This window comes from Chiloscyllium punctatum, chromosome 49 (assembly GCF_047496795.1).
Source record: "Chiloscyllium punctatum isolate Juve2018m chromosome 49, sChiPun1.3, whole genome shotgun sequence".
In the NCBI taxonomy this organism is placed as follows: Eukaryota; Metazoa; Chordata; class Chondrichthyes; order Orectolobiformes; family Hemiscylliidae; genus Chiloscyllium; species Chiloscyllium punctatum.
This window is the reverse complement of record NC_092787.1, coordinates 21303971-21325093: the sequence shown is the minus strand read 5'-3', so window position 1 is coordinate 21325093 and position 21123 is coordinate 21303971. Positions and strand designations below refer to the sequence as shown.

Sequence of the window (21123 nt, the reverse complement as noted above, 5' to 3'; positions counted from 1 at the left end):
AAGATGCGAGAAAAGACCATGTTAAAAGTGCCACCCAATACACGTAAAATGCAATAAGTTATTTAGAATAAACTACAGTGTAACTTTTATTTCTTGCAGTAAAATCATTCTTGACACATTCTTCACCTGTCACCTTACCTCCAGTTCACTTGGACTTATGGTACAGGCTGCACTTTCACCATTCATGTAAGTGGTCTAAGTAAGGAAATTAGAAACAAAAAAAAATTAACTGATGAGTCAATTGATATGTTACAGCAGCTCACATTAATAAAGCACTATAAAGATAGATAAACATATCAAGGTGACAGCCACAATTTGGAGGTACCGGTGTTAGAGTGGGGTGGACAAAGTCAGAAGTCACACAACACCAGGTGATGAAGCACTTAGAAAATTTGTGATTTCTAATAGGCCTGTTGGACTATAACTTGGGTGTTTTGTGACTTCTGACAATCTTAAGGTGATTCGCAGTTTCATAGAACAAAATTTGACAGAGCCAAGTGCTCAAAATCTTGATCAAAGAGGTAAGCTCTGAAGAACATCTTAACAGGAGAAGAAGGAAGTTGAGGAAGAGAACTTTGAACAGAGGGTAATTTAAATACCTGAGATGCATCAGAGAAATTCTTTTGATTGAACAGTACTCCCAATGACTGCATAATCTTCAGTTCATTTATTTAAAACTGGGATACATAAAGAATCACGGAGAGGAAAGAGTGGATTGCAACGTGAAAATCTAATTTAGAAGTTCAGGTGCCATATCAAATTGCAGGTCAAGTAGTCAGTCACTCAAAACCCACAAATTGATTACTGTCCATTGTTTTCCATGTGAGAAAACCAAAATGAAAATAGAACAATCTACAAACTGTTAAATCAAGAGTATAACTTGGAAACAAACTTTCTTTTACAAATGTTAATTGATAAATTCTGCAGGTCCAATATTTTGTTATATTTTACATGGACAGGAACTTTGATTTTTTTTGAGATGAGATATGATTTACATTGATGATACAATAACAAACATTCCTGCATTCAATACAAGACTTCAACAATGTACAAATACCAACAGTGCGGGAGGGGTTAACTCTGCTGAGGTCACATAAACTGTTTCTTTGCAGCACGGCATTTTCATAGTTTTGCAGATGTTGGAAAGACGATAAGAATAGAAAAAAACAAAGCCATATGCCCAGATTTCAAAATAGTGAGGTTAAAGCAGTGAAGTGAGATCAATGAGAAGGACAGTGAGAAGAAGCTCACAAGAAAATTCACGGACCAACAGTGGTTTAGGTGGCAGTGGGTGGTGAGTACAGACAGGCAGACTGCTCACCACAGCATCTCAAAAATATCATTGGAGGGGAAGACTGAAGTAGGAAAGAGCAATACACGAACAAGTCCTCGTGCATCTTTGTGGATGAACAGCTGGTTTGTGACGCAGAGTGATGCCAAAAGCATGGTTCAATTCCCACACCTGCTGAACTTTACCACAAAGGGTTTGCCTTCTCAACCTCTTCCCGGAGACACAGTTACCCTCAGGTTAAACCAGTTGTTTAATGAGACAGCAGTGCTATGGTTGTCTGGGGACTATGGCGACTTGACCTGACCTTTAGTAGGTCCAGGAATCCAAAGGAAATGAAACTCGAGATTTGACTGTTTTCATTTTGCATTTATTCTTGATTTTAGCCACACCACTGTGGGTAAAGGGGATCAAAAGATCATACCAACTGAATTGAGGGTAGCATATTCAGAAGAGTCCTCTGCATACTTAGTGTAGCACGTACGGTGCTCAACACCTTTGCAAAAAGGTTAAATTAAGTGAAGCAAAGCCTGCTTTCACATTTTAGACATGTATTCTAACCGCTTTAGCAAACAGCCTTACCTGAGTCACCAGGCCATTTAACTGAGTGGACAATTGTCGAAGACTTTCTGTGGAGGAGACACCTCTGTAGAACAAAGCAAAATAAAACCACTTTCAATGCTTTAGCAATGTATTTTTTCAAGATTTTAACTATACTGGCCCCAGATTGAATGCCTGTTAGCTGGTCTAAAGCTATTATCTTTCTAGACACAAAGGAAGCCAGGACAAGAAAAATCAGATGAAATTCTTAATCCCAAGAGAAAATTTACATGTGTAAAGAGAACAGGAGTGGATTTGAATGAATTGGTTCTTGCTGACGATAGCAAGCCAAGTTACAGTGCACCTCTAAACAGTAGTAAGCAATGAGCAGAAGAGAGAGACAAGAAGGTTTCTTCTGAACTGCTTTTATATGAAGGTCAATTTTAAGTCTTCAAATGGCCAAAAACCCAGACAGTCAATGGAGTAAACTAGCAAATCAGTTCTGATCATGTGACATGCATGCTACCCTGCTGTATTATATCTATCACAATCTATTAATTATAAATTGCTCCTCACCCCTTTCCTGTCTCAAATCCTCTCAGCACACAATACAAATTTGAAAAGGCCAAAACCCACAGCCTCACTGCTTAGTCCATTACACTTCACTGAAAGACTTGGGAACAAGAACATCACTGTACAGTTGAGTACAATTGGATTTCATGCCCAGCATCAAACATAGAAGAGATACACACTAATGGAACCCCAGGTGTTCTCCCACCTGTTTTCTTCGGGTTGATTTTCCTCTGTGGCCAGGATTATCTGCAGAGACAAAGAAGTTTTAAAAATTTAGGTTAAATGAAGTAAAGTTCTCCCTCAACATTAGCTTGCTCGAAGTTTTGAAATCTAGACTGCTGAATCAAGCTACACAACATCATTTAAAGCGTCAAGAGAAAACAAAAAGTGCTGAAGAGAAAATCATTCCATTCAGAATTGCTCAAAGATGCAGTGAATGCAATGACCATGGCAAGGTTGCAGTTGTCTTCTGCATCTCCCAAACTAAAATCTTATTTGGAGGAGAAAAAGTGAGGACTGCAGATGCTGGAGATCAGAGTCAGAAAGGTGTGGCAATGGAAAAGTACAGGTCAGGCAGCTGAGGAGCAGAAGAATTGATGTTTCAGGCATAAGCCCTTCATCAAGAACGTGGGAGGGCATAAGGGGGGGGGGAACTGAGAGATAAATGGGAGGGGTGGGAACTAGGTGGAAAATGGGTAAGATGGCTTGGAAGGGCAGAGAGAGATGGGGTGGGGGGGGGGGGGGGGGTGATAGCGATAGGTCAGAACAGAGGGTGGAGCGGATAGGTGGGAAAGATGATGGACAGGAAGGACAGTTCAAGTGGGTGGTGCCGAGTTGGAGGGCTGGATCTGGGACAAGGTGGGCGGAGGGGAGATGAGGAAACTGGTGAAACTGACATTGATGCCATGCAGTTGAAGGGTCCCAAGGTGGAAGAGGAGGTGTCCTTCCTCCAGGCATCAGATGGCGTGGTGGCGGCCCAGGACTTGCATGTCATTGATGGAGTAGGCAAGTGAGTTAAAAGTAGTTGGCCACAGTCCCACTTTCAGGTTGTGGAAAGGGTAAACCTTATTTGCGTTAAGCATACCAAAAAATAAAAGATGATCTAACTAGCACTCCAGCTTAGCATTACCTCTGAAGCAACAAGCAAAGCTGCCCAGACCCATAATATGATGGCATCGCACAACATATCTGAAGGGAGGATAGGATCAAACCTCACTGCTTTTGCAACAGCAGACTGCTCAGAGGTTAGCCATTAATAAACACCTCAAAAATGTAGACCTAATTTGAATTCTTAGAAACACATGTTTAGAGTGATGGACTGAAAAATGAAATCACCAACCCCAAGTGGAATTTTTAAAAAAATAAAACTCTGAAACCACACAGCAGCAAACTGCAAACAAAATGAGCACACTGATATCGTTACAAACGCTTAGAGCAGAGACCTGGGAGGGAGCTTCATTCTGTACTGTCAGATCAATGTGCTGTGTTACAGTCACAGGATTTGGCAAGCTGCTGTTGGAGATGTTGAAATGAGCAGACGTGGCATCATCAAGCCTCTGTCCTCTACCAAGATTGTCAACATCATTTTCTAGGGAAGCCTGCCAAAAAAAACAACACTGGAAGTCAGTAATTGGCTGGATTTGAAACAGCCGGAACACCAAAGACCTCACTACTCCTCGCAAAGTTATTTTACATTTCAATACAATGAATACCCTTGTAACCTAGGCAAACCTGTACTATGTCCCTGATAATTCAAGAAACTACCTTCATGGAGGTATTGCTGAAATCAGCTGGCTGAACATAGGGGTTTTCATTTTGACTGTGACCCAGTTGGCCCACTTTCAGGCTGTGGAAGGGGTAAAAGAAAACCATTCTGGTAGAAATTTAACAAAAAAGAGAAAAAGGTATCCATTACACCATATTATCCACCAAGTACAGCATATGACTGTGGCTTTAAACGCAAGCCAAGCAGTATGATTGGGGCCTTTCAGTTTTACAATGAAGTCAGGTCAGTTTTCACACTTGTAACTTGAACTATTAATCAGATGCTACAAATTAAAGATTGCAGCAGTTAAATGAAAGCAACTGAATGCATCTAAAGTGGAAAAATAGGCCAATTCTGGCTGGGAAAATATTGAGACACCAAGGAGCAATATGATTCGTCGAGTCTTCTTCCTAACAATCCTTAAAAATGACCTGTTCCCTCTCAACCTTTGAAACCACACATCCTCCTGACAAGATTAGACACAGTTGTACAATCAGCAAGGAACATTTATTGACTAATGTGAAAAGGTTCACATGGGTGGAAAGAATTTCAATGTGATAGGAACTTAGTTTTTTTAAAATTTACTCAATGTGGGCGTCGCTGACTGGACCAGCATTTACTGCTTGTCCCTAGCTGCTCTGGTGGCAAGTTGCCTTCATGAACTGCTGGAATTCATGTGATGTAGATAGACCCACCATGCCATTTTGTGCACACGCGTTGTGGTGGTGGTGGTGGTGGTGGGGGGCAGGTGGTTTGCTAGAAAGACCAGGATTTTGACCAAACAACACACGAAAGAACAATGATACATTTCCAAGTAACGATGGTGAATGGCTTGGAGAGCAACTTACACACGAGTGGTGTATTCATGCAACTGCTGACCTTGTCCTTCTAAGTGGAAGTGGTTATGGGTTTGGAAGGTGCTATGTAACAATCTGGTGAATTTCAGCACTGCATTTTGTAAATAGTACACACTGCTGCTATTAAGCGTCGGTGATGGAGGGGGTGGATGTGATGCTGTGTTCTGGATGGTGACAGACTTGAGTTGTTGGAGCTGCACTTATTCAGGCAGATGGAGAGTGTTCCATCACACTCCTAACTTGTGCCTTGGAGATAGTACAAACGAGTCAGGTGGTATGTTATTCATTGCAGGATTCATAGCCTCTGACCTTCTGTTGCAGCCGCTGCATTTATACGGAGAGTTCAGTTGAGTGTCTGGTCAGTGGTAACCCCAAAGGATGTTGATAGTGGGCAATTCAGGGGTGGTAACACCATAGAATGTGAAAGGGCAGTGGTTAGATTGTCTCTTATTGGTGATGATCATAGCCTGGCATTTGTGGGCATCAATGCCACTTAATAGACCAAGCCTGGATTCTGTTGCATTTGAACCTGGACTGCTTCAGTATCTTGGTGAGTTGCAAATGGTACAATCATTGGCAAACATTCGAACTTCTGACCTTTTAACAAAGGGAAGGTCATTGATGAAGCGACAGAAGATGGTTGGGTACAGGACGGTATAGAGGAACTTCTGTGGAGATGTCCTGAACCAGAGGTGACTGACCTCCAACAACCACAACCATCTTTCTATATGTCAGGTAGGACTCCAGCTGGAGGAGAGTTTGTCCCCTGATTCCCACTGACTCCAGTTTTGCTAAGACTCCTTGATGCCACGCTCTGCTGAATGCAGCCTCGTCATGAAAGGCTGTCACTCTCACTTCATCTCTGGAATTCAGTTCTTTTGTTTATGTCTGAACCAAGACTGTAATGAGATCAGGAAAGCTGAGTGGCTCTGGCAGAATCCAAACTGGGTGACAGTAAGCAAGTTATTATTCAGCTGGTGCTGCTTGATGGCAAGATTGACACCATCTTCCATCACTTTACTGATGATTGAGAACAGATTGATGTGGCAGGAATTGGCCGGGTTGGATTGTCCTGTGCGTGCAGGAGGCATCCCGGGGCATTGCCAGGTAGATGCTGGTGTTATAACTGAACTGGAAGAGCTTGGCTAATTCTGGAGCACAAGTACTATTATCAGGACCCCTAACCCTTGCACTACCCAGTGTCTCCAATCGTTTTCTGATATCACGTTATGTCAGGGAGTGAAGCAAATTGTCTGATGACTGGTAGTGATTGGGGAACATAGAAGAGGCCGAAATGGATCACTCACTTGGCCCTGCCACCTGAAACCTGCTGTGAAAACTTCAGCCTTATCGTTTGCATTGATGTATTGGGTTTCTCTATCATTGACTTTGGGGATATTTGTGAATCATCCTCCTCCAATGAGCTGTTTAGTTGTCCACCACCATTCAACGGGATGTGGCAGGTCTACAGAGCTTAGATCTGATTTGTTCATTGTGGGATCACATAGCTCTGTCCATCACCTGCTACTTATGCCATTTAGCACACAAGTAGTCCTGTGAGATAGTTTCACCAGGTTAATATTTAGAAGCACTTCATGGGTGCCCAGTCCCAAGTTGCTCAAACTGTTCAAAGTTTGTATAATTTAACAGTAGCCTCAGTATAGCTGCAGAGTTTTTCTGCATCAGTATTAATATGCTAAGAATAAAAAAAAAATCACTGATAGGTAATGAAATCCTTAGGAATGCTATCAGCTTTCCACCCACACAGTCAAATATTGTCGATGCCAACATTCCAAATATGACACAACATTTGGTTTCTTGTTTGGTGTCATTTTCTAACCACATACACAAAGAAAACAGTTCTTAGTCATACAGTCATAGAGATGAACAGCACGGAAACAGAACCTTTTGGTCAAACTTGTCCTTATCAACCAGAGTGCCTAAATTAATCTAATCCCACTTGCCAGCACTTGGCCCATATCCCTCTTAAACCGTTCCTATTCATATACCCATCCCAATGCCTGTTAAATGTTGCAATTGTATCAGCCTCCACCACTTCCTCTGACAGCTCATTCCACATATACACACCGTCTGCATGAAAATGTTGCCCCTTAGGTCCCTTTTACATCTTTCCCTTCCCACCCTAAACCTATGCCCTTTAGTTCAGGACTCCGCCCATTCTAGGGAAAAGACCTTCTCTATTTACTCTATCTTTATAAACATCTAAAAGGTCACCCCTCAGCCTCTGACACTGTAGGGATAACAGTCCCAGTCGATTCAGCTCTTGATGACAGTCAGGACCAGGACTGGTTCAACAGTTTACAAAGCAAGTTAAAAAGTAAAAGGGATTTGCTGGGTTAAGAATTGTTAAGAGCCAGTAGGGCAATGTTATTGCCTGATAGAGTGTTGAAAGCAAAGTTAAAAATCAACTTTCAATAACATGCAAGACAATGGCGAAGAGGGGCAAAGTAGGATAACTGAATCTCCCTCACCCCGCAGAGACAGCAGGAAGCAGTAAAACAAATGAAGGACACCCTTTTCAACTAGATTCCTTCCAAAATGCATGCCTAATAGCTATTTGGCTTAGTCACTCCATGCCAGTTTATCGTCTGCTCTCAGCGTGCACGATGCACACGAAATTAAAACTTGGTGCAGGAACAAAGGATCAGTGGTGGGCAGTTTGCAGCATGTTCCAATAGCATTCACACCACAGCACCAACCACTTGGATTCTAATAATTGCCACCTCAAGAACAGTTCAATTATCTCAAAGTACAATAACTAGATTGTGAAATTCTGTAGAGAAGTAAAGACAGTGATGAAACAAGAGCACGTCCTGAACTGGACTAAGGGAGGGCTGGGAATGTGGTATTTAAAAGTAGCAGCTTTTTTTATACTTTGAAATGAACAGGTGTCTCTGGTGAAAGGATTTTGATGCATTAGTGCTGTTGCATTGTTAAATTTAGAATCTTTGATTGCTGCATGGTCACAGAAAAATCAATGAAACCAATTTATAGAGTTTTCCTGGCTCATGCACCATATGCACTTCGAAAGGGCACTCTGGGTTATTTTGACAGCCCCAACACTTGAGCTAAACAATAAACAAAACCCTCTACATTCTTCTCCTACACCACCCCCCCCCCCCATAACACACACCATTCTAGACCTCAGGCAAGCTCATTTGGTGCTCTGAAAGAACAATGTACTGTTTCCTTGGCCCTAACATATTTGGAATAGAAAATCATTTTTTCAAAACCTACACAGATTCTGAGTGCATCAATGCTTATACTAAGTAGTCCATGGCTCATCAATATGATGTACTGAGAGAGATATTTTGTAATGTCAATTAACACTCTCGCTGGCCTCAAGCTAATTAAGAACTGAATAACAAAAAAAAACTAAAAACTCAATCAGCCAAAGTAACGTTTACATTTCACTAACACAACAAAATCTTGACCATTTTGAATGCTTCCACCAGATCTGATCATAATAGTCTCTGCACCAACAAAAATATGGGCATTTTTTTTCCTCTAAACCTCCTTCAAAACTTAGTCATTAAGTATCACCCTTGAGGCTCAGTATCACTGATTATGCTTTGTGCTACGTTGGGATTTTTTCTGGTCACAAGTCTGCTTTATACTGTGGAGGTATGTGGGCAGCAGTGTAGTCTCAGCCTGTGTTTTCCATTCCTAACCGCTCTCAAATGGAGTGGCTTCCTCTGCCATATCAGAGGGCAGTTAAGAATCAACCACGGTGTCGATCTGCAGTCACAGGCCGGCCAGACCAGGTCAGAACAGCTGATTTCCTTTCCTAAAATGGACTTTGGTGAACCAGGTGAATTTTTGCAACAGTGGACGACAGTTTGCTCGCTGTTACAGAGACTAGTTTCCAACTGTGGACTTAATCACTGAATTTAAATTTCACCAGATGCCATTGCAGATTTGAGCCCTTGTTCGCAAAGGATTAGCCTGGGCCTTGACTGACTAAACCAAGATAGAGAACATAGAACATAACAGCACAGTACGGGCCCTTTGGCCCTCAATGTTGTGCCGATCTATGGAACCAATCTGACCTACACTATTCCATTATCATCCAAATATTTACCCAATGACCATTCAAATGCCCTTAAAAGTTGGCAAGTCGACTACTGTTGGAGGCAGGGGTAAAGAAGCCACCTCTGACATCTATCCGAAATCTAACACCCTACGCTTTTATACTAAGCCCCCTTGTGCTGACATTACCACTAGACCACTATCTCCCCTTCTTTGTTCAAATGTTTTAGGAGTTATTAAACTCTTGGATCGTGATGATGAAATTTGCTAACCTTTAAAATAGCTGAAAATGTGTTGCTGGAAAAGCGCAGGTCAGGCAGCATCATCGACATTTCAGGCATAAGCCCTGCTTGGCAGACCTGAGGAGGGTGTGTCAAGCAAGCTAAGATAAAAGGTAGGGAGGAGGGACTTGGGGGAGGGGCATTGGGAATGTGATAGGTGGAAGAAGGTTAAGGTGAGGGTGATAGTGGGGGTGGAGAGTTCAGGGAGAAGACTGCAGGTTAGGAAGGTGGTGCTGAGTTAGAGGGTTGGGACTGAGACAAGGTGGAGGGAGGGGAAAATTAGGAAACTGGAAAAATCTGAGATCATCCCTTGTGGTTGGAGGGTTCCCAGGCAGAAGATTGCCGTCGTGTTGCTAATGGTATGGCGACGGAGGAGTCCAAGGACCTGCATGTCCTTGATGGAGTGGGAGGGAGAGTTGAAGTGTTGAGCCACGGGGTGGTTGGGTTGGTTGGTCCGGGTGTCCCAGAGGTGTTCTCTGAAACATTCCGCAAGTAGACGGCCTGTCTCCCCAATATAGAGGAGGCCACATCGGGTGCTGCAGATGCAGTAAATGATGTGTGTGGAGGTGCAGGTGAATTTGTGGCAGATATGGAAGGATCCCTTGGGGCCTTGGAGGGAAGTAAGCGGCGGGGGGGGGGGGGGGGGAAGAGAGAGAAAGAGATGTATGGGCGCAAGTTTGGCATTTCTTGCGGTTGCAGGGGAAGGTGCCGGGGAGTGGAGGTTGGGTTGATGGGGGGGGGGGGGGGGGAGAAGAGGGGATGTGGACCTGACAAGGGAGTCACAGAGGGAGTGGTCTTTTCAGAACGCTGATAGGGGAGGGGAGGGAAGTATATCCCTGGTGGTGGGGTCCGTTTGGAGGTGGCAGAAATGACAACGGATGATATGATGCATATGGAGCTTGGTGGGGTAGTAGGTGAGGACCAGTGGGGTTCTGTCCTGGTGGCAATTGGAGGAGTGGGGCGGGGCTCAAGGGCAGAGGAGCGGGAAGTGGAGGAGATGCGGTGGAGAGCATCGATCGCGTCTGGGGGGAAATTGCGGTCTTTAAAAGGAGGCCATCTGGGTCCTCCTGAGAGCAGATGCGGCTGAGACGAAGGAATTGGGAATACGGGATGGCGTTTTTACAGGGGGCAGGGTGGGAGGTGGTGTAGTCTAGGTAGCTGTGGGAGTCGGTCAGTTTATAGTAAATGTTTATAGTAGTAGTGTTGATTCGGTCGCATGAGATAGAAATGGAGGGTCTAGGAAGGGGAGGGAGGAGTCTGAGACAGTCTAGGTAAACTTGAGGTCAGGGTGGAAGGTGTTGGTAAAGTGGATGAACTGTTCAATCTCCTTGTGGGAGCACGAGGTAACACCGATACAGTCATCGATGTAGTGGAGGAAAAGGTGGGGAGTGGTGCCAGTGTAGCTGCGGAAGATGGGCTGTTCCACTGACACCCTCCTTCGACTGACTGAACTGGTCCTCACTCTGAACAACTTCTCTTTCCAATCTTCCCACTTCCCCCAAACCAAAAGGAGTAGCCATGGGCACCCGTATGGGCCCCAGCTATGCCTGCCTCTTCGTAGGATATGTGGAACAGTCCATCTTCCACAGCTACACTGGCACCACCCCCCACCTTTCCTCCGCTACATCGATGACTGTATCGGTGTTACCTCGTGCTCCCACGGAGGAGGTTGAACAGTTCATCCACTTTACCAACACCTTCCACCCTGACCTCAAATTTACCTGGACCGTCTCAGACTCCTCCCTCCCCTTCCTGGACCTCTCAATTTCTATCGCGGGCGACCGAATCAACACGGACATTTACTATAAACCAACCGACTCCCACAGCTACCTAGACTACACCTCCTCCCACCCTGCCCCCTGTAAAAATGCCAGACCACATTCCCAATCCCTTCGTCTCAGCCGCATCTGCTCCAAGGAGGAACAATTCCAATACCGAACAACCCAGATAGCCTCATTCTTCAAAGACCGCAATTTCCCCCCAGACGTGATCGACAATGCTCTCCACCGCATCTCCTGCAGTTCCCGTTCCTCTGCACTTGAGCCCCGCCCCGCCAATCGCCACCAGGACAGAATCCCACTGGTCCTCACCTACCACCCCACCAACTTCCATATACACCATATCATCTGTCGTCATTTCCGCCACCTCCAAACGGACCCCACCACCAGGGATATATTTCCCTACCCTCCCCTATCAATGTTCCGAAAAGACCACTCCCTCCGTGACTCCCTTGTCAGGTCCACACCCCCCACCAACCCAACCTCCACTCCCAGCACCTTCCCCTGCAACCGCAAGAAATGCAAAACTTGCGCCTGCATCTCCCCCCTTACTTCCCTCCAAGGCCCCAAGGGATCCTTCCATATCTGCCACAAATTCACCTGCACCTCCACACGCATCATTTACTGCATCCGCAGCACCCGATGTGGCCTCCTCTATATTGGGGAGACAGGCCGCCTACTCACGGAACGTTTCAGAGAACACCTCTGGGAAACCCGGACCAACCAACCCAACCCCCGCCCCGTGGCTGAACACTTCAACTCCCCCTCCCACTCCACCAAGGACATACAGGTCCTTGGACTCCTCCATCGCCAGACCATGGCAACACGACGGCTGGAGGAAGAGCGCCTCATCTTCTGCCTGGGAACCCTCCAACCACAAGGGATGAACTCAGATTTCTCCAGTTTCCTCATTTCCCCTCCCCCCACCTTGTGTCAGTCCCAACCCTCTAACTCAGCACCACCTTCCTAACCTGCAATCTTCTACCTGACCTCTCCGGCCTATCACCCTCACCTTAACCTCCTTCCACCTATTGCATCTCCAACGTCCCTTCTCCCTACCTTTTATCTTAGCCTGCTTGGCACACCCTCCTCATTCCTGAAGCAGGGCTCATGCCCGAAATGTTGATACTCCTGCTCCTTGGATGCTGCCTGACCTGCTGTGCCTTTCCAGCAACACATTTTCAGCTCTGATCTCCAGCATCTACAGTCCTCACTTTCTTCTAACCTTTAAAATACACACAGTTAAACAGACGACAGAGTTTCAGATAAAGAAAAATTATTTAAGTACAGTTAAAAAACTGGGTTTGATTATTCCAAAAGGCAGAGATGCTCCAAATAGCCAAAAATATCTGGAGACAACAGGATCCAGTTCCTCAAACACTGACATATCTGCTCATTCCAAAGCATTGCAAAGAACTAGAAGCATTAATGACAACATTAAAGTGGCTACAGTTCTTTTTTTTTAAATAAAAACTATTTTAAAAAGACTGCCCACTTCCCAAACTGATAACTGGCGCTGAACAGAACTTCTAATCCGAATAGGTGAAAAAAAAAGTATGGAAAGTCATATCGGACAGTTACATTGCAAAGAAGAATGGGATGAATCCCAGTTATTGTGCCTCAGTCTCCAAGTGTCAGGTAATGCAGAGATAATAAAAGATGTACAAAGAAAGAGGAAATTCCCAACAAATCCATGCAATTGCTTTTCTCAAGAAGCTAGCACAGCATGATGGGCTAAGTGGCCTCTTTCTGTACTGAGATTCCACAATTCATCAATACCATTACCTTGCTCCACTGTACATGACAAGCATCTACAGACAATTTGAACAAATGCCAGTCAAGCAAAATAGATGGTCCACAGGCAGAAGCAACACCAGCTCCTGAGCAAAGTTACAGTCACAACAGGATGTAAAGCCTTGCTTACAAGTATGAAGAAAAAGCAAGCAGGTGGAAGCAACAGCAAAACTTGCAAGATAAGCAGACTGTACCCATCTCCCAACTCTCCACTCAAACAGAACAGATACATGCAATGATAGTAAGCCAGCCAAACAAATAGATTACATCCATAGCTACCTCACCTTCAGCCTGTCCAATGAAGGCAGTTTTACCCCATTGGATTTACTGCGGTCTGCCACCAACACCTTCAGAATGTTCTGCAGAGGCATCTGAACGGTAGTAAAGAGACAGTGGTAACTCAGAGAAAGAGGATGAAACTGTAGAGTCCAGCAAACATACCGAAACCAAGATTAAACAGAAAAGGCATACTCTACAGTCTTATTTTCTTATAAGAGGAGCCAATTTTTACCACATTAAAAAAGATGTCAGACGGTAGTTTTTGTAAATCTGATTTTATAGAAAGGAGAGAAAGAATAGTAGCCACTTAACTCCCCAATTTCCAGCAAAACATAGAAGTCTTGTCACAAGTTTACCAAACATGTGTTAAAACCCTGAAGAATACCCCACTTCTTTAAATTAAGGAATTTCAACCATTCACAGTAACCATATAAATGAGATAGGGATATAGTACAGTTTAAAGTATTGAGAGGCACTTCTGTTCAAAATAAAAATGTTACGCCCTCTCCTTCCGCTTTGGATAAACATTTGACAATCTGCATGAGTTTTCAATTTTGATGGCCTTAACCTAGTGCAGGTGGTGTTTGCTCTCACATCTAAGTCACTTTAAAACAATCCAATTCAACTTCAAAACTCTAACAGCTGCAATGGTTCACTTGGACAAACACAGGAGAGAAAAAAAACCATCCTAACAAAGTGAAGCCCACTCTTGTTCATTACGTACAGTCTCGATAGCAGTTATAACTTCCAAAGGGCCGAACTTCTGGCAGTTTTTAGCAAAACTAAGCTCTCATTTGGGTCACTGTCAAATTCTTCAGCTCCTTCACACTGAACCTTGTAAAGTCTACAATTAACTGAGCAAACTGTGCCTAAAAATTACATATTCCTTCCTTGTTTTAAGTCACTGTAGCTGCTTCAGCACTTAGCTTCACTCTACACAGAGCAAGAACCCTCAACACTTATTTACTGCCCATGTAAATTGCAAATACTTATAAATAAGCCCAAGAGCTAACTTCATTAACATTTCAGGCAAAATAATCATAACTATAATTATATTTAAATAAACACTCCCACAATAATTTTTTTTCACATTTCTGCAGGGCGGTTCCTTCCAACTGCATTCACTGAACAGAAGAGCAGGTCTCTTTTTAAACTGATCTCAAACTCTGACTGGGGAAAGATCTTTGTTTTGGTCAACTGAATGTAACTAATGTTGGTTGAGTCAGTCTTAAATGATGCCTGCAAGAAAATGAGATCTAAAGAGGATATCAGATTCTGGATGGTAATTTTAAAGACAACATTGCCCCATCACCTGCACAACATACAGCAATTAAAAAAAGGATGTAGGTTTGCTTGCTGAGCTGGAAGGTTCATTTTCAGACATTGCGTCACCACACTAGGTAACATCTTCAGTGAGCCTCCAGACGAAGCATTGTTGATGTCTCCTGCTTTCTATTTATTTCTTTGGGTTTCATTGGGTTGGTGATGTCATTTCCTGTGGTGATGTCATTTTCTGTTGTGTTTTCCTCAGGGGTGGTAAATCAGGTCTAACTCAATGTGTTTGTTGATAGAGTTCCAGTTGGAATGCCATGCATCTAGGAATTCTCGTGAGTGTCTCTGTTTGGCTTGTCCAACAGGATCTGTTGTCCTAGTCGAAGTGGTGTCCTTCCTCATCTGTATGTAAGGATACTAGTGATAGTGGGTCATGTCGTTTTGCGGCTAGTTGATATTCATGTATCCTGCTGGCTAGTTTTCTGTCTGTTGGTCCAATGTAGTGTTTGTTACAGTCTTTGCATGATATTTTGTAAATGACATTACAGACAAGCAAAACTAATGAAAAAGAACAGAAAGTGACATTACCAACCCAAAGAAACCCAAAACATAAATAGAAAGCAGGAATCATCAGCAGTGCTTTGTCCAGAGGTTCAATGAAGATTTTACCCAGCATGGTGATGAAACGTCTGAAAATGAACCTTCCAGCTCAGCGAGCAAACCTACAACCAGAACCTCAACCTAAACTACAAATCTCTGCTAATTAAAAAAAGTACAGGTGCCAGCATGGCAGTATATATTTCACTCGGATTACATATGAAGTCTGAGCTAAAATAATTCTGAAAAATTAATTGTATCTCATACCAAACTAAAGCTTCAGAGACACCATGCATATAGCCTGATTCATAGGGTTTCTCCCCTGTGGAAATTAAATTTAAAAGACCAGAAGCTATGAATTCTACAGATAAGTACTGAGGAATGTTTCTTCCTAGACTTAGCATCAAGAGTTCATGGAGTTTGAGCAGTGAGTAACTATGCTAGAAGCAATTCATGCTTTCAAATCAGTAATCTTGCTTTGCCAGATGTCAACCACGGGATGATGCTCAGGTTTTAATGGGCAGGGAAATTAGCTAGGCCTCCTGGACTAAAACCCAAAAGTAGAGAAACTCAGCAGGTTTGGCAACATCTGGAGAGAGAAACAGAGTTAACATTTCAAGTCCAGTCATCTTCAGAAACTCCTACATGCATAGTATTTTTTGTTTTAGTTTTAACCAGGTCTCCTCCACCTTCAGACTATCCAGTTGTAACAAGCAGGTGGAGGATAGAATCAGGTTTGGCGACAATCCATTTCCCTCACATTCCCCCATCCACAGTCAAATAAGATGCCCTGAGTGACCATCAAGGTTCGCAAATTGAAATGGAAAACGTCTTTAAACAAAATATCAGAGGCCAAATTGCACCTCAACGAAATAAGACTAAGATAAGGAAGAAGTATTCAGCCTATTAAGTCTGTTCTCCCATTCATTGAGATTATAAGCAATCTGATAATCCTTTATTCCAATTTCCTGCCTTTTCCGCAAACGTTGATTCCTTTACAGATTAAAAATATTTCTAACTTCAATATACCTAAATGATCCAACCTCAACAACCTTCTGCTGTTGAAGATATCAAAACATTCAGGCAGGTAGGGAAGAAATGCAGAAGTTAATAACGATTAAAAAGAGAGAGTGCTTCAGACCTGTAGATCTCAAATTTCTACAGAAGCAAGTTACTTTAGTTTATGTACAATGACTTAACTATGTCCAGGATCAATACTAATCAAAGATGGTATTACAGCTTTAACTCAAACATATATGCAAGAAGAACCACATACACCTTGACTACAATCTACTTGTAACACTCTTGCCCTCGAGAGCTGTTCAGTAGTTCAAGACAGCTTTGTACATATTCAATATTGGAAAATCTCATTCCATTGTTACGACAGGGGGTAAGCCCTCCTGCTTAATCTAAACCAGCAAGACAAACGATTTATCCCGTTCAGTCATCTGTGAAAATTAGAAGGCTCAAGGACTATTTAAAGTAAAAATTAACAACTTCTTAGAGTATAACAGAGAACAATTAACTAATAACTATTTACAAATCCTTCCCCTAACCTAATCTTTTCCTTTCCCTTCTACAACACAAGCCCGATAAAACCCCCGATTAAGATTTCCCAAAAATTAAAATTTTCAACAGAATTACCATTCTCAATAAAGGTGCAACAGCATTTAGTTATTAAATTAATGCACAGCAAACTCCGAAGTGTTGTACATTTTATGCAGATTCCCACAATTGCATTGAACTCAAGTGAGCTAAGAGGTTCTAGGCTTCAACATACTATGTTCTGAATCAGGCAGTGGAAATATAATAAAGATAGCAGATTTACACAACAATAAACCAAATGGCACCAGCAACATGACTCAGAGCAGATTACAGCATCCAGTGCATAAATGATTCATTTTACAAAAAAAAAATATTTTCTTAATGCATGTTTAATCAATCATTCATGAACCAATCCCACAATTGATTCTACCTGTCAGAAGTGTAACACAACTGAACCACACAGGAAAGTAGTTCCAGAGTCAAACACCACTCTGCACTGATTAAGCTGGCCCTGTTTTTTTTGGGGGGGGGGGTGGGAGGAAGAGAAGGAGGAGGAGGAGGAGGAGGAGGAGGAGGAGGAGGAGGAGGGGGAATGCCTCAATCCTACTTCCACCATTTTTCCACCTTGTCCAACCCAAAAACGATGAGGATTATAATAATACTATACTTGAACAAAGATGTGTGCAGGACAACAGGTTGGCCACAAAGGCAGGCAAACAACTCAAATTATTATAACAGGGCACATGTCCAAAAGTAACTAAACCATACCAAATGAGAAAAAAAAAAGTTATGCCGTGGAACACCTGCCACCATTACAAGCATTTGTATATAAAAAAAAAGTGTTTTAAGAAACAGAAGCTTCTTCACAAAACGAGAAAATAAACTCAAAACAGATTTTCCAAATAGCTTTCATTTTTTAATTAACGATGATGTGGTTAATGAATGTGAAAACAAGTTAAAGATTGAGATTTGTATTTTGTGGAATTAATTTGGGCTGAAACATGGAAGTTAATGTTGCTGTGTAGCATTTTTGAGGGAAAAATTGAATACCACCAAAATGTACCTCACAAATTTCATCATTATCCCCTATTGGAGTTGTCGCTATTTCAGATCGGTCATCTGCTATCTTCTTTTTGGTTCCTGAAGAGGCAGGTGGAGCCACCTTCTTCTGCTGGTATTCCTTCAACTTTTGAAAGGAGAAACATCATTAAGCATCATGAGATTAGTTCGAGATAACATATTTAAAATGCACTGTGTTTAAAATAAACTACAACCTTAAATAATAAGTTTCATGTAGATTGGAGAAACTATTCTAAGATTCAAGTCCATAACTCAGCCACATTAGGGAGATTTAAACAATCCTTAGGTAAGCACATGGATGATCTTGGGATAGCGTAGGGGGATGAGCTGAGAATAGTTCACAGGTTGGCGCAACATCGAGGGCCGAAGTATTGTTGTATTGTTCTATGTTCTATTCCACCACAAGTTGTTTCAAGAATGTGTGCATTACAAAGAAAAAAAAGACTCAAATCTGGGTACAACGAATGCATCAAATTTTAAACCATCATACTAAGGAGTAGTTTAAATACATGTGCAATTTTGATATTCTGATACTTGTAACAGCTGCCATCACAGGATTATAAATCAATCTTCCACTGGCACAATGGCCACTCGTCCATTACAAAATGTAACCAGCTGCTGGAAATCTCATCTACACCCTCTAGAAGAGAAGGCCACAGTATCTCTCAAAAGGATACATTAAAGTTATAATGAGTAATTATAATTGAAAATTTCAATTCCATGGCACATGACAAAAATATCAGCACTTTACCATATTGACACTCACTCTTATGCTACTTCTAGCAAGCTGATGACTTTTGATAAATTGAACTTCTGAATCATGAATGGAGGCAACATTACCTTGCTGATCAATTATTTGTTTAACTGACAAGTCCAAAACAAGCTTAACTTCCTACTTCAACAGGAAATGCACATATCAGCCTTCCAAAACTAACTTATTAAGATCTGAAACATGGAAAGAAATGACAGTATTCCAACATGTCTGCACAAGCTATAATGAAAACAGATTACTTCAATATCAGCTTTGTCATCCAATCTGTCAGGAATTTATAATGTGCTAGGTCGATAAAGATACTATTGTAGTGACCCAAATGTAAAGGCCAGAGGGTAAAAGGAATGAATTAAAGAGGAGATGCACTAACATTCAAGAAATCAGAAAGATTTTTTCTACAAAAATTGCTAGATTTCCTCATAACAGCAATTTAATTAATACTGACAACATTGGTCTGACCATATGTACAGAAGCTAGAGGAAACCAGCCTTGACTGAGATACTTCGGATGACAAAAGAAAAAGCAGTAACACACAGAAAAAAAAACACTTTATATAAAATGAACATACGTTTATATAGCATCCAACAAATCCACAAAGGCTTCAACCCATAGAGAATGAGATCAGTTTGTCATCACCACATACATCCCTGTTCATGGGAACTTGTATGTAAAAGTGCCTGCCACATTTCCTTCATCACAGTGGCCACATTTCAGACATATTTCAGCGGCTGGAAAGCAACTTGAGACATTGAGGTAATGAAAAGTGCTACACAAATGCAAATATTTGAAGGAATTCTGAGGTGGGTTTCTTTGCGATTTTACACATGAACCTTACAGCCAATGTTACAAAACAAAAGCGATAAGCAATGAATTTCCTTTTGATAATGTTAACTTAACATTGCTTACAACTAATCCATAGCCTCAGTCGATTGCACATGCCAGATGCGCAGACAGAACTCATAGATGTATCCAAAATCAATCCGCATAGTTAATCATGTTGTTTGTATGGAATATACCTCGGCCATAAAACATTGTCATAGATTGGTAACAGCCAGTTAAGAACAGAGCTACCCCAGGTGTTTAATTAAAACCTACAGCTTAATTGCCAAAAGCATGAGAAACATTCCCATGACCTGTCAGCATAGCAGCACTGACTTGAATGGTTATACAGTTAATAAGGGGACACCACCTCCACCAAGGGAGCCAGGCTGGCAAATTTAATCAACAGCAACCAGAAAGGAATGCACATTGGCCTGGCTAGGAACTATGCTACAGAAAGTGAACTTCATCACTAACTCCTCTTATTAGGTGGGTAATCTTTGAGCCAATTTGATCCACAGACACCCACACCTCCCAGGAGAACAGTCACTGGGATATCTACAGAACGTTGAGCAGAGGTTTTTGATCACATTTGGAGCATCATTCTTACATCTGATCTCAAATTGGTGACTTACACAAAGGGAAACTCGGTGACATGTACAGACTGACATTATGCTCAGAGATTAGGGGAATGCAAATTGGATTCCTCCCCCTCTCGTCTGGCATAGTACTCTGGGGGTGATAAGGTAGGATGTAGGGTGGGATGCCAACCAGGCTGGCATTGTGTCACTGGGGTGTGGGAAAGAGGTTTAGGAAGGGGATAGAATTTCACCTCTCCTCCCCCCAAAGATCCTGGGGGTGCAAGGACAGTAGGCTGGCATTGTGTCCAGTTCAGAAACAGGGTAAAGATTATCTCCAATAAGCTGGCACTGCATCCAGAGTGGGAGACAGGGTAGGGATCACACTCCTGAGGGGGTGGGGTGGGGTGGGGGAGGGAAGAGTACACAGTTGATTGGGGGTGGGGGGGGGGGTGGGGGTGGGGGGGGGGGGGTGGGGGTGGGGGGGGGTGGGGGTGGGGGGGGGGTGGGGGTGGGGGGGGGGGGTGGGGGGGGGTGGGGGTGGGGGGGGGGGGGTGGGGGGGGGTGGTGGGGGGGGGGGTGGGGGGGGGGGGTGGGGGTGGGGTTGGCAGGTGGAGGTGGGTGTGAAGGAGCAGGGGACGGGTCTGTCCTTTCTCTGTCTGACATCCCGCTGCTCCCCTCTCCGGTGGGGCGGACAGAGCGGCGGCTGCAGGCCCGGGCGGCGGGTCACTCCTTTCGGGGTGGATAGGCCGTGGGACCCCGGACTCGCGTAAAAGCCGCTTTCCCCCCGCGGACAGGCGGCGGAACAGCCAATCACCCCGAGTGGAGAGAGACAGTCGGTCACGGAGCTTTGGCTTCCACTCCCCTGGCCTCCCGCACTCCGCCGTGACCCCTCACTCTCTCCCTCCCTGTCCCTCACCTTCTTCTTGGCAGCCGCCAGCTTGGCCCGTCTGCTCCCGTCGGCCATGGTATTCGAGCCCGCACACGTCACCAAGCCACTGGCGGACTCCTCCAGTATCCCGACCTGCACCGGGCCCCAGCGCCGGGGAACGGAAATACGTAACGACGGTGTTTGTGACGTGTGCACGCAATGCGTGTGTGACATTAACGCTACTGATACGAGTCGCCATGGCAACCGATAAACAATCGGAAGCCACCAATCACAGCCAGGGGCAGTCAGTACTAAAGGAATTAATAAACTCAGGGGCATCAATCATTCAGTAATAAAGTGATTAATTAACTTGAGGATTCAGGC

General features: G+C 43.4%; 1 protein-coding gene across 2 annotated transcripts in view; it reads right to left on the bottom strand.

Annotated features, from left to right (window-relative positions):
• Positions 1-20902, bottom strand: part of golga2 (golgin A2) — an 82390-nt gene extending 61488 nt beyond the window's left edge. Inside the window, exons 1-7 of one of the 2 annotated variants that reach the window (XM_072565794.1) lie at positions 20788-20902; positions 17683-17805; positions 13211-13297; positions 3844-3999; positions 2607-2647; positions 1871-1934; positions 139-195 (exon numbers count right to left, since the gene is read on the bottom strand). In XM_072565794.1, coding sequence (XP_072421895.1) covers positions 139-195; positions 1871-1934; positions 2607-2647; positions 3844-3999; positions 13211-13297; positions 17683-17805; positions 20788-20835 — 576 coding nt within the window. In that variant the 5' untranslated portion in view covers positions 20836-20902. The remainder of the gene's footprint in view (positions 1-138; positions 196-1870; positions 1935-2606; positions 2648-3843; positions 4000-13210; positions 13298-17682; positions 17806-20787) is intronic. The other variant, XM_072565795.1, reaches the window with a different exon arrangement.
• Between the last annotated feature and the right edge of the window lie 221 nt (positions 20903-21123).